We start from the raw sequence: 11,688 nt of genomic DNA, 5'->3' as shown, positions 1-11,688 counted from the left end.
CCAGGTCATCTGATACAGCACTCCATCACTCTCCTTCTTGGTAAAATAGCCCTTACACAACCCTGACACAGCCCTGACTTTATTGTCCCCCATGGGGAAATTTTGTTGCAGTGTCGTTTAATGTGGCGTTTAAATAGGGGTGTCCTATACCTGCGCCCAGAGGGGAGTAGTTCAAAGTCTGGGTAGAGGGGGTGGCTTGGGTGTAAAATGATTGTCCCACTAAGCCCAAACCAGATGGGATGGCGTATCGCTGCAGAATGCTGTGGTAGCCATGCTTGTTAAGTGTGCATTGAATGCTAAATAAATCACAGACAGTATCACCAGCAAAGCACCCCCACACCATAACACTTCCTCCTCCATGCTTTATGGTGGGAAATACGCATGCGGAGATCATCCATTCACCCACACTACGTCTCACAAAGACACAGCAGTTGAAACCAAAAATCTCCAATTTGGACCCCAGACCAAAGGACACATTTCCACCAGTCTAATGTCCTTTGCTCGTATTTCTTGGCCCAAGCAAGTCTATTTTTCTTATTTGTGTCCTTTAGTAGTGGTTTCTTTGCAGCAATTCGACCATGAAGGCCTGATTCACTCAGACTCCTCGGAACAGTTGATGTTGAGAAGTGTCTGTTACTTGAACTCTGTGAAGCATTTATTTGGGCTGCTATTTCTGAGGCTGGTGCAACTCTCAAAACATTATCCCTGAGAATTACTGTGTATGTGCATGTAGGCATACTTCAAAGCCTAAATTCCTGTCAGAAATGCTCTAGAGAGGAGCAAAATGTTTTCTGTAGGCAAACGTGCCTACCCAGTGAACAAAATTGGTAGGCCTTTTTTAAATGTTTTATGTAAATTTATGAATACATTTTTTATTCCAAGTGCAAATTACAAATATCAAGCATAATTATACAAATTATCAGCAATCAACATCTTACATTACTACATCAAACACATCTAACGCGAAACAAAACAGACAGGTAAAAACAAGAAGAGAGTTGAAATACACACAAAAAATAAAAATAAAGTGCAATTTTAAATCTCTTAATAATGATTAAAGAGGATGTCATTATTTTTGTTATTAATCGGGGATAATGTCTTAAATTAAATCAGAAATAGTCATTTCCTGTTTCAGAATGACAATACACAAAGACAATACACAAAGAAAGGGTCCATAAAGGGTCCATACAGAAATGGTTTGTCGAAATCGCTGCGTAAGAACTTCACTGGCCTGCACAGAACCCTAACCTCAACCCCATCGAACCCCTTTGGGATTAATTGGAACGCCGACTGCGAGCCCAACATCAGTGAATGACCTCACTAATGCTCTTGTGGCAGAATGGAAGCAAGTTCCCGCAGCAATGTTCCAACATCTAGTGGGAAAGCTTCCCAGAAGAGTGGAGGCTGTTATTGCAGCAAAGGGGGGATCAAATTCATATTAATGCACATGATTTCAGAATGAGATGTTCAACAAGCAGGTGTCCACATATTTTTGGTCAGGTAGTATAGCTTCTGAAAACTCTGATTCCAGCAGAGGGAGTCCTTTACTCACCTCAAGCCAGGTTGCAGAGAATTTTTATTGAACTTTTATTTAACCAGGCAAGTCAGCTAAGAACAAATTCTTATTTTCAATGATGGCCTAGGAACAGTGGGTTAACTGCCTTGTTCAGGGGCAGAATAACAGATTTTTACCTTGTCAGCCCAGGGATTCAATATTGCAACGTTTCAGTTACTCGCCCAACGTTCTAACCACTAAGCTGCCGCCCCAGAATGATACATAAGGGAATGTAGTTTTTTTTCACCCCAAATGTCATCTAAATCCAATAACATGGTGGATTTTAGGGGGGGGGGGGGATTCACATTGAATTGACATCTCAAACAAATGTAAATCAAAACTAGATGAACTGATGTCTCAACCAAATGTAAATCAAAACTAGATGAACTGATGTCTCAACCAAATGTAAATCAAAACTAGATGAACTGATGTCTCAACCAAATGTAAATCAAAACTAGATGAACTGATGTCTCAACCAAATGTAAATCAAAACTAGATGAACTGATGTCTCAACCAAATGTAAATCAAAACTAGATGAACTGATGTCTCAAACAAATGTATATCAAAACTAGATGAACTGATGTCTCAACCAAATGTAAATCAAAGTTGAACTTATGTCTGTGCCAAGGAGGTATGCTAGCTGTGATGCTTATGCTACAGTATGTTCATTTGATTTTCACTAATATTCAGTGTTCACTCCCTGTTACTAACATGGGATATAAAGCCCCTCACCATACTGTTGTTGTTATATTGTTAGACTATTTAATTTTTCTTTTTATAAATATTCATACTATTGAGGGTCACAGCTAACATTGTTTTTGGATATGCAACGTAAGTAATCTGACTGCTCAAAAATATATCTAAACTTCTATTTGTAGCATGTTACTTTGTAGGAACAGATGAAATGATATATTCCTCTATGTGGTTCCATTCTTCTATTGTGCAGCTGCCAAGATACAGAAGCTTATGGGCTGAGTTCTAGCAGGTTCACCAACGGTGTCTTCATCAAGTTTCTGAAGGAACGTCTTCTGGAGGATGAGAAGATCACTGTGTTGCTGGACAAAGTGGCTGAGGGTATGGAGTAATGGACCAATTATGTATTGGTAAAATAATCATCATTTTGCCAATGTCACTATTTGTGGTCATGGAGTATACAAGTCAATTAATAATAAAATACACAGTGCAGTACCATGCAAAGTAAGTAAAAGCGATACAAAAAGTATATATCCTTTCCTACCCTGTATACAGTACCTCCATGAATTGATTATCATGGCAATAATACCTTGCCTGACAAATCTCTTCTGTGAGAGCCTGAGATAATGTTATTGTGGTGTTGTTTGTTTTATCCAGACATGGGCCAGTTCGACGCCACTAAGGGGAAGCAGGCTCTGGAGATCCGCAGCAGCCTATAAGAGCTCAGGGCTCTTGACTGACCTTATTGTGCCTGATGACAGCTCTGACATGGACCTGGCTCACAACCGTCAGTGGGCCAAAGCTCACAGTCAGTGGGGATTTCAGCATTTAAATCATGGAGGGGCAAACCATTTTTGGGGGGTGGGGGATGCATGCCAGCAAAGCCACTACACAAAATAGCACAACACAACACAATACTAAACAATACATTAATGGTGCACACAAACTGTTAGGGCCTACATCCCAACAGCAGTCCCAACACCTTACCACTGCTACACCTGGCTATCAGCAGAGCCTTGTCTGGCAGCAAAACAGTTAATTCAGCTTAATTTACTGGATTTTCAGAAAACATGGCTGATATGGCTGATTTGCTTAAACAAATGTGGTTTCTACTGACAATTGAGATGTACAAACTGTGGCATAAGGGGATGACAAGCGGATAAAGGGCAATCCATATTTTCGATTAAGACATTAATGAGCGAGCTAGGACGAACGTAGTTAATATAACTATTTGTTGAGCACTTTTGAAATGGACAGCGACAGAATTCATAACATGGGCCATTCTTACACTAAGTCAGAACCATAGGATAAATAAAGGTGGCATATAAGCAGACAATGAAATCTCTTACAATATTGTCACGTTCTGACCTTTATTTCCTTTGTTTTGTCATTATTTAGTATGGTCAGGGCATGAGTTGGGGTGGGCAGTCTATGTTTGTTTTTCTATGATTTGGGGATTTGTATGTTTTGGCCTAGTATGGTTCTCAAATAGAGGCAGGTGTCATTAGTTGTCTCTGATTGAGAATCATACTTAGGTAGCCTGGGTTTCACTGTGTGTTTGTGGGTGTTTCTTTCCGTGTCTGTGTTTTTCACCACGCGGTACTGTTTTGGGTTTCGTTCATTCCACGTTTATTGTTTTTGTATTCAGTTGTTCATGTGTACTATTTCTTATTAAAAGAACCATGGACACTTACCTCGCCGCATATTGGTCCTCCGATCCTTTTTGCCTCTCCTCTTTGGAAGAAGAGGAGGAAATCCCTCACAAATATTCAATGATTACATTTCTCTAAAACAGGTTATAGGCTACATGTGCACCACCAAGTCAGAACAGTAGGCAAATTAAGAGGGGAAAATAGACCAAATTATTATGGTGAAGCACATGGGCTACTAACATCTTACTACACAACATAGACTTAGTATTACGTTCTTAGCTACAATATACATATTTCCCTGGCATATTACATCATTTATGCAGCAGTATACAATACATTTTTGGACTCACCTTGTTGTACTGTGCTCACTTGAACAGGAAGGTTGTGCGGCGGTCCCCCGTGGGCAAATTTTGTCATCAAACATTCTCTGGATTTATGGTGCTTCTTTTATGGTGTTTTTTCCTGAGTTCCCAGTTGTCTTGAACTCACTGAAGTCAGATTTCCCAGTTCCGAGTTTGCCAGTAGATTGTCGACTTGATTCATGAGGATGACTGCTAGCTAAGATTTTGAAAGTATAATGTTGACATGATCAGTACAATCAAAGCCACTGTAGATATAACGTAGTTTGACGTCATTTTAGCCTTGAGCCTTCTTGGATTGGCACTTCTAATGTAACTCTATGGCGGCACCCAATGAGCATGAATGTTTTAGCTCTACCCTTAGATTTGGCGGAGACGTAGTGTCCCCATGAGTGACAGAAACCTTAGCCAATCACGGCGCAACTAGAGAACATTACCAACCCCTACGCTTTGTATTTTCCACTGGCAGCCCCACCACTACAGAAAGCACTGAGCTAGGCTGAAGCACCTGCATTTTGGAGCTGTCTTACTCAGAAAGCAAAAAAGAGACCATAACTGTGTTCGAATACCCATACTAACATACTGTATACTACATACTTAATGAGTATATACTACATACTATTAGTTCATTTTAGTATACTGTAAACTAACAGTATTGTTACAGTTTTATTGTACTAGTGCTTCGCCTATCTACCGGAAGTTGATGCTGTTGCTATGCAACCTCTTGATAGCTTGTTAGCGGTACATACTGCTGTAATGCTATGTGGTACATAAGGATAGCGTAGTTAACAAATTGTCAGCCAACATAATGTGCAACATTACTTATTTGAAAAGTTATTACTTTATTAATGAAATTGCTCTACATTTTCATAACATTTGTCATAATTAGATAAAGCAATGAGTTTGTATCCACTCTCGTTAGACTTTGGCTGTATGTTTTCCCCCATTTTCTTCAAATATGAAAACGTTCTGAACCCATGCCCATTTTCTGAACAACTGCCCTAAAAGTACGGAAATGGTGCTCACTGCTTGTATACTTCGTATTTTGGCAAATTTTATACGATACCTGGGAACTTTTGGCACACTAACCATATCCATACTATGACCAATAAGCATACTACATACCCAATTTAAATCACAAATAGTATAGTTAGTGTGGTTAGTATGAGTATTCGAACACAGCTCATATTTGAATGCAGCTTTATGAACTCAATTATTGTATTTTTTACATTGTATCCAAACTGATATGTGACACATATTAATGGCAAAATAACATGTAAAACAGCCCCCCCCCCCCACCCCCTTCAAAACAGGTTAGGCTCAATGTACTTATGGAGGATGTAACGTTGTGTTTTTACGGCCTGAGATAATGTTTCTGGAAGTTGAGTGTGGGGCTCAGCTCAAGCTGGGCTTCGCTGCAGAGTTCTCCGACGTTTTGGTCATCTACACCCACATCATGAAGAAACCAGAGGACATGTCCTTCTGCCAGGCCCACGTCACCAACTTCTCCCTGGTGAGATGCTACAGTCTTTCACCCAGTTCAATTATGCAAACGTGTTCCTTCCCCAAGCTCCTGTCACCAATTTCTCACTTTTTCTTTCCTATCCCCTACCCTTTCAAGTGTTCACAGATCTGAAAAGGTGTAACTAATCCAATAGCCTAATCCAATCCATCCATCGAAGCGTTTCAGATCCGTGAACACCAAAGGGATAGGAGGATAGGGAAAGGAATTGAAATGCAATATGCCACTGATTCCATAATGTTTCTTCCCAGCTCTGTTCAATACCAATGAGAGCATTTTCCTTTCTTGGGGTTTACTGAAACAACATTAGGAGCATAGGTGGCATTGTGCAGACTGCAGAGTCTGTCTTTAATATTCCATATTGTTGTGTTAAAGCCTGAATTCAACATGGCTTCAATATGTTGTATTTCCTCACCCATCTACACACAATACCCCATAATGACAGAGTGAAAACACATTTTTTGAAATGTTTGCCAATTTATTGAAAATGAAATACAGAAATATCTAATTTACATAAGCATTCACACCCTTGATTCAATACATGCTAGAATCACCTTTGGCAGTGATTTACAACTGTGAGGCTATCTGGGTAAGTCTCTAAGAGCTTTGCACACCTAGATTGTACAATATTTGACCATTATTATTATTTTTTAATTCTTCAGGCACTGTCAAATTTTCAGGTCTTGCCATAGATTTTCAAGTAGATTTAAGTCAAAACTGTAACTTGGATACACCCTTCATGGTCTTCTTGGTAAGCAACTCCAGTGTAGATTTGGCCTTGTTTTTTAGGTTATTGTCCTGCCGAAATGTGAATTAGTTTCCCAGTGTCTGGTGGAAAACAAACTGTACCAGGTTTCCTCTAGGATTTTGCCTGTGCTTAGCTCCATTTTGTTTCTTTTTTTATACTGAAAAACTCCACAGTCCTTAACAGTTACAAGCAAACTCATAACATGATGCAGCCACCACTATGCTTGCTGATATGAAGAGTGGTACTCAGTAATATGTTGTATTGGATTTGCCCCAAACATAACACGTTGTATTCAGGACAAAAAAGTGAATTGTTTTGCCACATTACTTTAGTGTCTTGTAGCAAGCAGAATGCACGCTATGGAATATTTATATTCTGTACAGCCTTCCTTCTTTTCACTCAGTCAACTAGGTTAGTATTGTGGACTACCTACAATGTTGTTGATCCATCCTCAGTTTTCTTCTATCACAGCCATTTAAATCTGTAACTGTTTTAAAGTCACCATCGCCTCATGGTGAAATCCCTGAGCGGTTTCCTTCATCTTTTTTGCAACTGAGTTAGGAAGAACACCTGCGTCTTTGTAGTCACTGGGTGTATTGATACACCATTCAAAGTGTAATTAATAACTTCTCCATGCTCAAGGGATATTCAATGTCTGCTTTTTTAACCATGTGCCAATGGGTGCACTTCTTTGCGAGGCATTTGAAAACCTCTCTGGTCTTTGGTTGAATCTGTGTTTGAAATCCACTGCTCGATTGTAGGACCTTACAGATGATTGGTATGTGTGGAGTATAGTAACAAGGTAGTCATTCAAAAACTATTAAAACACTATTATTGCACAGTCATTCCGTGCCACTTATTATGGAACTTGTTAAGCAAATTTGTACTTTTACTCCTGAACTTATTTAGGCTTGCCATAACAAAGGGGTTGAATACGTACACACGTCTCAGCTCTCTACAGAAGCGTACAATATAATCACCTCTCTCTACATTCTCACATTACTACTACTTTATTAAACTGTATTTGCCCCTTTTGTTTGATCTCTTGAAAAAAAAACATTTTAAAACTACATTCCTGGAGCAGCTGGTGTCATCTTAGGGCAGTATTCACCTTGGACAAGAGTTTTGACCTCCATTGTCGCTCTAGTATAAATACATAAGGTCAAAAAAATATTCTAGTAGAATCTGCTGGGGTTCACAGGGTGTCTACAGTACTCTTTCAAGGCTGTGGATGAGCTGGTGGACTGGACCACGGACGTCAACATCGGCAAGCCCCTGATCGCCATAGACCTACAGTGCACCATGAGGAACAGCTGTCTGCAGACCTGCCCCACAGCCCCTAACACAGCCCCAGAGCCAAGCACCTCCACATCCACCACCCTCACCCCCAAGACCATGGCCTTCTCTCCCCACACTGCTCCAACCTTTACCTGGATGTGTACGAGCGTCTACTGGGAGCTGTGGGAGGCTCATGCTGTGTGAGCTCCAAGCTGTATGACAACTGTAGCTCCTCTTGCTTTACTACTAGTGACTCAGTGTTACCATTAAACATTTATGGCAATTTAGCTAGCTAGCTTGCACTTGCTAGCTAATTTGTCCTATTTAGCTAACTTGCTGTTGCTAGCTAATTTGTCCTGGGATATAAACATTGAGTTGTTATTTTACCTGAAATGCACAAGGTCCTCTACTCCGACAATTAATCCACACATAAAACGGTCAACCGAATCGTTTCCAGTCATCTCTCTTCCTTCTAGGCTTTATCTTCTCTTGACTTTATTGGCAACTTTCATAAATTAGGTGCATTACCGCCACTGACCTCATTCGTCTTTCAGTCACCCATGTGGGTATAACCAATGAGGAGATGGTACGTGGGTACCTGCTTCTATAAACCAATGGGGAGATGGGAGAGGCAGGACTTGCAGCAACGCAGACATTCGTTGGAGCGCGCGAGCAGTGTGGGTGCAATAATTGAATAATATAGATTTCTAAATTTATTTTGCAACGCTCGTGCACTCGACGCATGCTATGTAGTCAGCCTGTGAACCAGCCTCTTTCATATTCTATAAAGAGATATATATCCGGAAACTTTAAGAGCAGTTTCATGTAAAATGTAAAGATTTTATCCACATGGAGGCATTGTCTCTCATTATATAAACCACAGCTCTGAACATGGAATGTTTTTCATGGGGTTCTTATGAAACATCTCTATATTTATTACAAACGTGCTCAAGTACAAAATCCAATTGTATACGGTCCGTTTTACAAAGGCTTTACCAAAGATTCAGAGGAACGTATTTTTTAACATGAAACAATTCAGAGCATTTATAACCGTGATGAAATGACATCCTCTTAATTGTACCTTCTTGCAAAGAAGACATGAGGTTTACTGTATATAAAATAAAGTAAAACCGTATTAACCTCAACAACAAAAATACTTTTACTGCCATCCCTGTGATGTTTTTCCTGACCTCCTCCCCGCAGCTTTCTGAGAAAGACAGATTAAGAGTCATCTCTCCAGGAGAGAGGGCCCTCTATTGACAGATTAACCAATTTAAGACTGATTAAATTTAGATTTTGTAGTAGGACTACTGTATGTGTTTCGGATAAATCCAAGCCCACAGTCTAGATTAGAATACTTGAAAGCTAGAATATTTCAGGGAAGTCCAACCTTGGAAGTCCTATCCTTGGTCAAACTTGGTTCTTAGGAACTAATCTCAGATCAACTGAACCAGTGTTTCCTCTCATCACATCACATTACAGAGCACTTCTCCTCTGCTTTAGATTTCATCTCAACCATGGTGGCTGAGGCTTTCTCCTTGATCTGGTCCATGTCCATGTTCTGGAGGTTCTGTATCTGGCCCAGGATAGAGTCCTTCTCCTCCTCCTCTGTGGCGTCCTCGTCCACCATTTTGAGTAGTTCTTCAGGCACGTCAATGTCGTCCCCTGCCAACTCCATCAGGTTTGCGTCCTGTTCACTCTAAACACAGCAAGCAATGCACTGGTCAGACTGGCTGAAGAGAAATCACTGTTCAGACTCGCTGAGGAGGACATTATTATGCCCAGGCACAGTATAAATATTATCATGTTTAAATTCTATATTTTTTCTTCCTGGACCATTTTAAAAAACATATTATAGGTATTTCCTGACCAGGTAAGATTTTGGGTTGGAAGGCACCTGATCCAGGCACGTGGTCCTAAAACATTGCTGTCTCTAGGTCCAACAGCTAAAGAAAACAGCTTAGCATCACATGTAACCCTCTATGACCCTGACAGGGCCTCTGAGATAGATGGCATACACACACACAGGGCATTTCAGGCCTGGGGCTCAAACGCAGGATAGCTGCGGTCACTGGGCTTTTTTTATGCCTTAATCTCTTGGCTCTACTCAGGCCTATCTGACTAGCAGGCCATGTGCTCCTGTAAATGTACTCAGTCACGCACTCTGACACTGACTGACACAGCCTGTGTCTCATCATGTTACTCATTTGTGACAATGTGTTCTCGTTTACTGAGAAATTGCATAAGATTATCACCATACGTCATTCACAGGAAATTACAAATGTGGGTCATTTTGCTATTGAGGGCATTTTTATCGAAGTATTTATGAGCATTTCTCCTCTTGTTTCATATGACATGAGAATGGAGGAGAATGACAGGAGACGGTCTTACCTTTGGTAGTCTGTATTTGTCTCTTAAGCACGTTCTCAGTGTGGCCCTCTCAGCTTTCTTTACCAAGAACTCAGAATCTCTCTCCATCCTGTTTTCAGACAAGAAAAGAAACCATGTTACCAAACCTATAAAAGCAAATTAATATATTGTCCGGCAGTCGATCATATAACTCTTACAAAATTCTTAAAAGGTAAACAGCTTGTATTTTCACTGCGTGATGCTAGTTGTGTAAAAATGTGCATTATTTGTTTTCAGATATATAAATATGTTTCTATGCTTCTGTGCAATGATAATTATTCATGGCCATTGCAGTTTCCATATCAATCAATGACATGTTATAGGCGTCAGCTCTAAATAAGATAATGTAGGAAAACAAAACAATAGAAATGACTCAGTTTCTGGGGCAGCAGTGTAATATATATATATATATATTTTATTAATCTCCAGATTATGGCAGCATTGTCAATCCCACCACTCTCAGCAATTGGAGACAGACAGTAATTCTGTCAGTAATATAGGACTGCATGGAGGTTAGTCTGCCTACCAGTTTGACTCCCCTATTATTTGGTAAAGCATTCTTCATAAAAATGGTAAAATATGTTTCATTGTATTTTCATCAATGTAATTCTCTTGACTAGAGGTACATTTACAGGTGTAAATTGCCGTTGTATCTCCCTTACATCTGTTTGGCTTTTTTACTTCGCATAGCTAGGATAATAAAAAAATGCTAACATTTTTCAAAAAAGGGAAAGTTTCAAACTAAATGCTCTGCTCTTGCTTGCTATTGAATACATATAATCCAAAATGTCAATTTTAATCATTCAAATGAGTTTGGCCTCAGATTCAGGAGCATCATTTATTTTACATTTAATTTCAATTGAATAAGAATTGAATCTCTACTTCTTGTATTTGGCTGAATTGAAATGGGATTGACCCCAACCTTGAAGCATTCCTTTGCAGTTGTTTGATTATCACTTTGTATGACTTTTAAAGTACTGTAAAATAAGGGCTAGTAGTAGTGACTTACTTTTCCTCCACCAACTGTTTCTGGTACTCCTCTGCCTCCTCTCTAGACATCCCTTCGGTGGACATGGTGACGTCTCCTTTTCCCCTGGTAGAACACTGCAGTAGAGAGCTGGACTGGACAGTGCTCTACTACTGTAGCTCTTCACCAAACTGCTTGACTACTCACTATCAGCCTCAGCAGGGTGAATATCCTACCAGGGGATTTGCAGACAGCACTTTTGTTTTTTCTGTCAAGTTTTGGTCACTGAGTCCCTGGATTCGATTGGTCTCCAAGCGGGCTAAGCCAAGAGAGGCCTCCGACTGGGGGATGGCGCTGTGAAGGGCATGGCTGATCCCTGATGGCCCGGGTGACTAAAATCTGAGGAATTTCTGCCAACGCCATGATCTGGATTAATCCTTTTGGGGAAAGATAGTATAAATGTAAACATTTAATATAAGTAATGAAAGTGAAAGTTCACAGGGAC

The 11,688-nt window shown here is 40.1% G+C and overlaps 1 protein-coding gene across 1 annotated transcript; it reads right to left on the bottom strand.

Annotated features, from left to right (window-relative positions):
* Positions 1-8,704: 8,704 nt before the first annotated feature.
* Positions 8,705-11,418, bottom strand: LOC118357903 (complexin-4-like). The gene is made up of 3 exons (XM_035735210.2): positions 11,226-11,418; positions 10,199-10,286; positions 8,705-9,506 (listed from the first exon to the last, which is right to left on the bottom strand). The coding sequence occupies exons 1-3, from the start codon at positions 11,288-11,290 to the stop codon at positions 9,279-9,281; spliced, it is 381 nt and encodes a 126-aa protein (XP_035591103.1). The 5' UTR covers positions 11,291-11,418; the 3' UTR covers positions 8,705-9,278.
* Positions 11,419-11,688: the final 270 nt, after the last annotated feature.

The sequence above is a fragment of the Oncorhynchus keta genome, chromosome 25 (assembly GCF_023373465.1).
Source record: "Oncorhynchus keta strain PuntledgeMale-10-30-2019 chromosome 25, Oket_V2, whole genome shotgun sequence".
In the NCBI taxonomy this organism is placed as follows: domain Eukaryota; kingdom Metazoa; phylum Chordata; class Actinopteri; order Salmoniformes; family Salmonidae; genus Oncorhynchus; species Oncorhynchus keta.
Note: the sequence above shows the minus strand (reverse complement) of the source record. Positions and strands in the feature narration are given on the sequence as shown.

Excerpts from the sequence above, each read along its gene's own strand:
- LOC118357903 (XM_035735210.2), bottom strand. The coding sequence starts at position 11,290 with ATGTCCACCGAAGGGATGTCTAGAGAGGAGGCAGAGGAGTACCAGAAA. Across the intron at positions 10,287-11,225 it reads AAACAGTTGGTGGAGGAAAA|GATGGAGAGAGATTCTGAGT; the intron begins GTAAGTCACTAC and ends GTCTGAAAACAG. Across the intron at positions 9,507-10,198 it reads ACAAATACAGACTACCAAAG|AGTGAACAGGACGCAAACCT; the intron begins GTAAGACCGTCT and ends TGCTGTGTTTAG.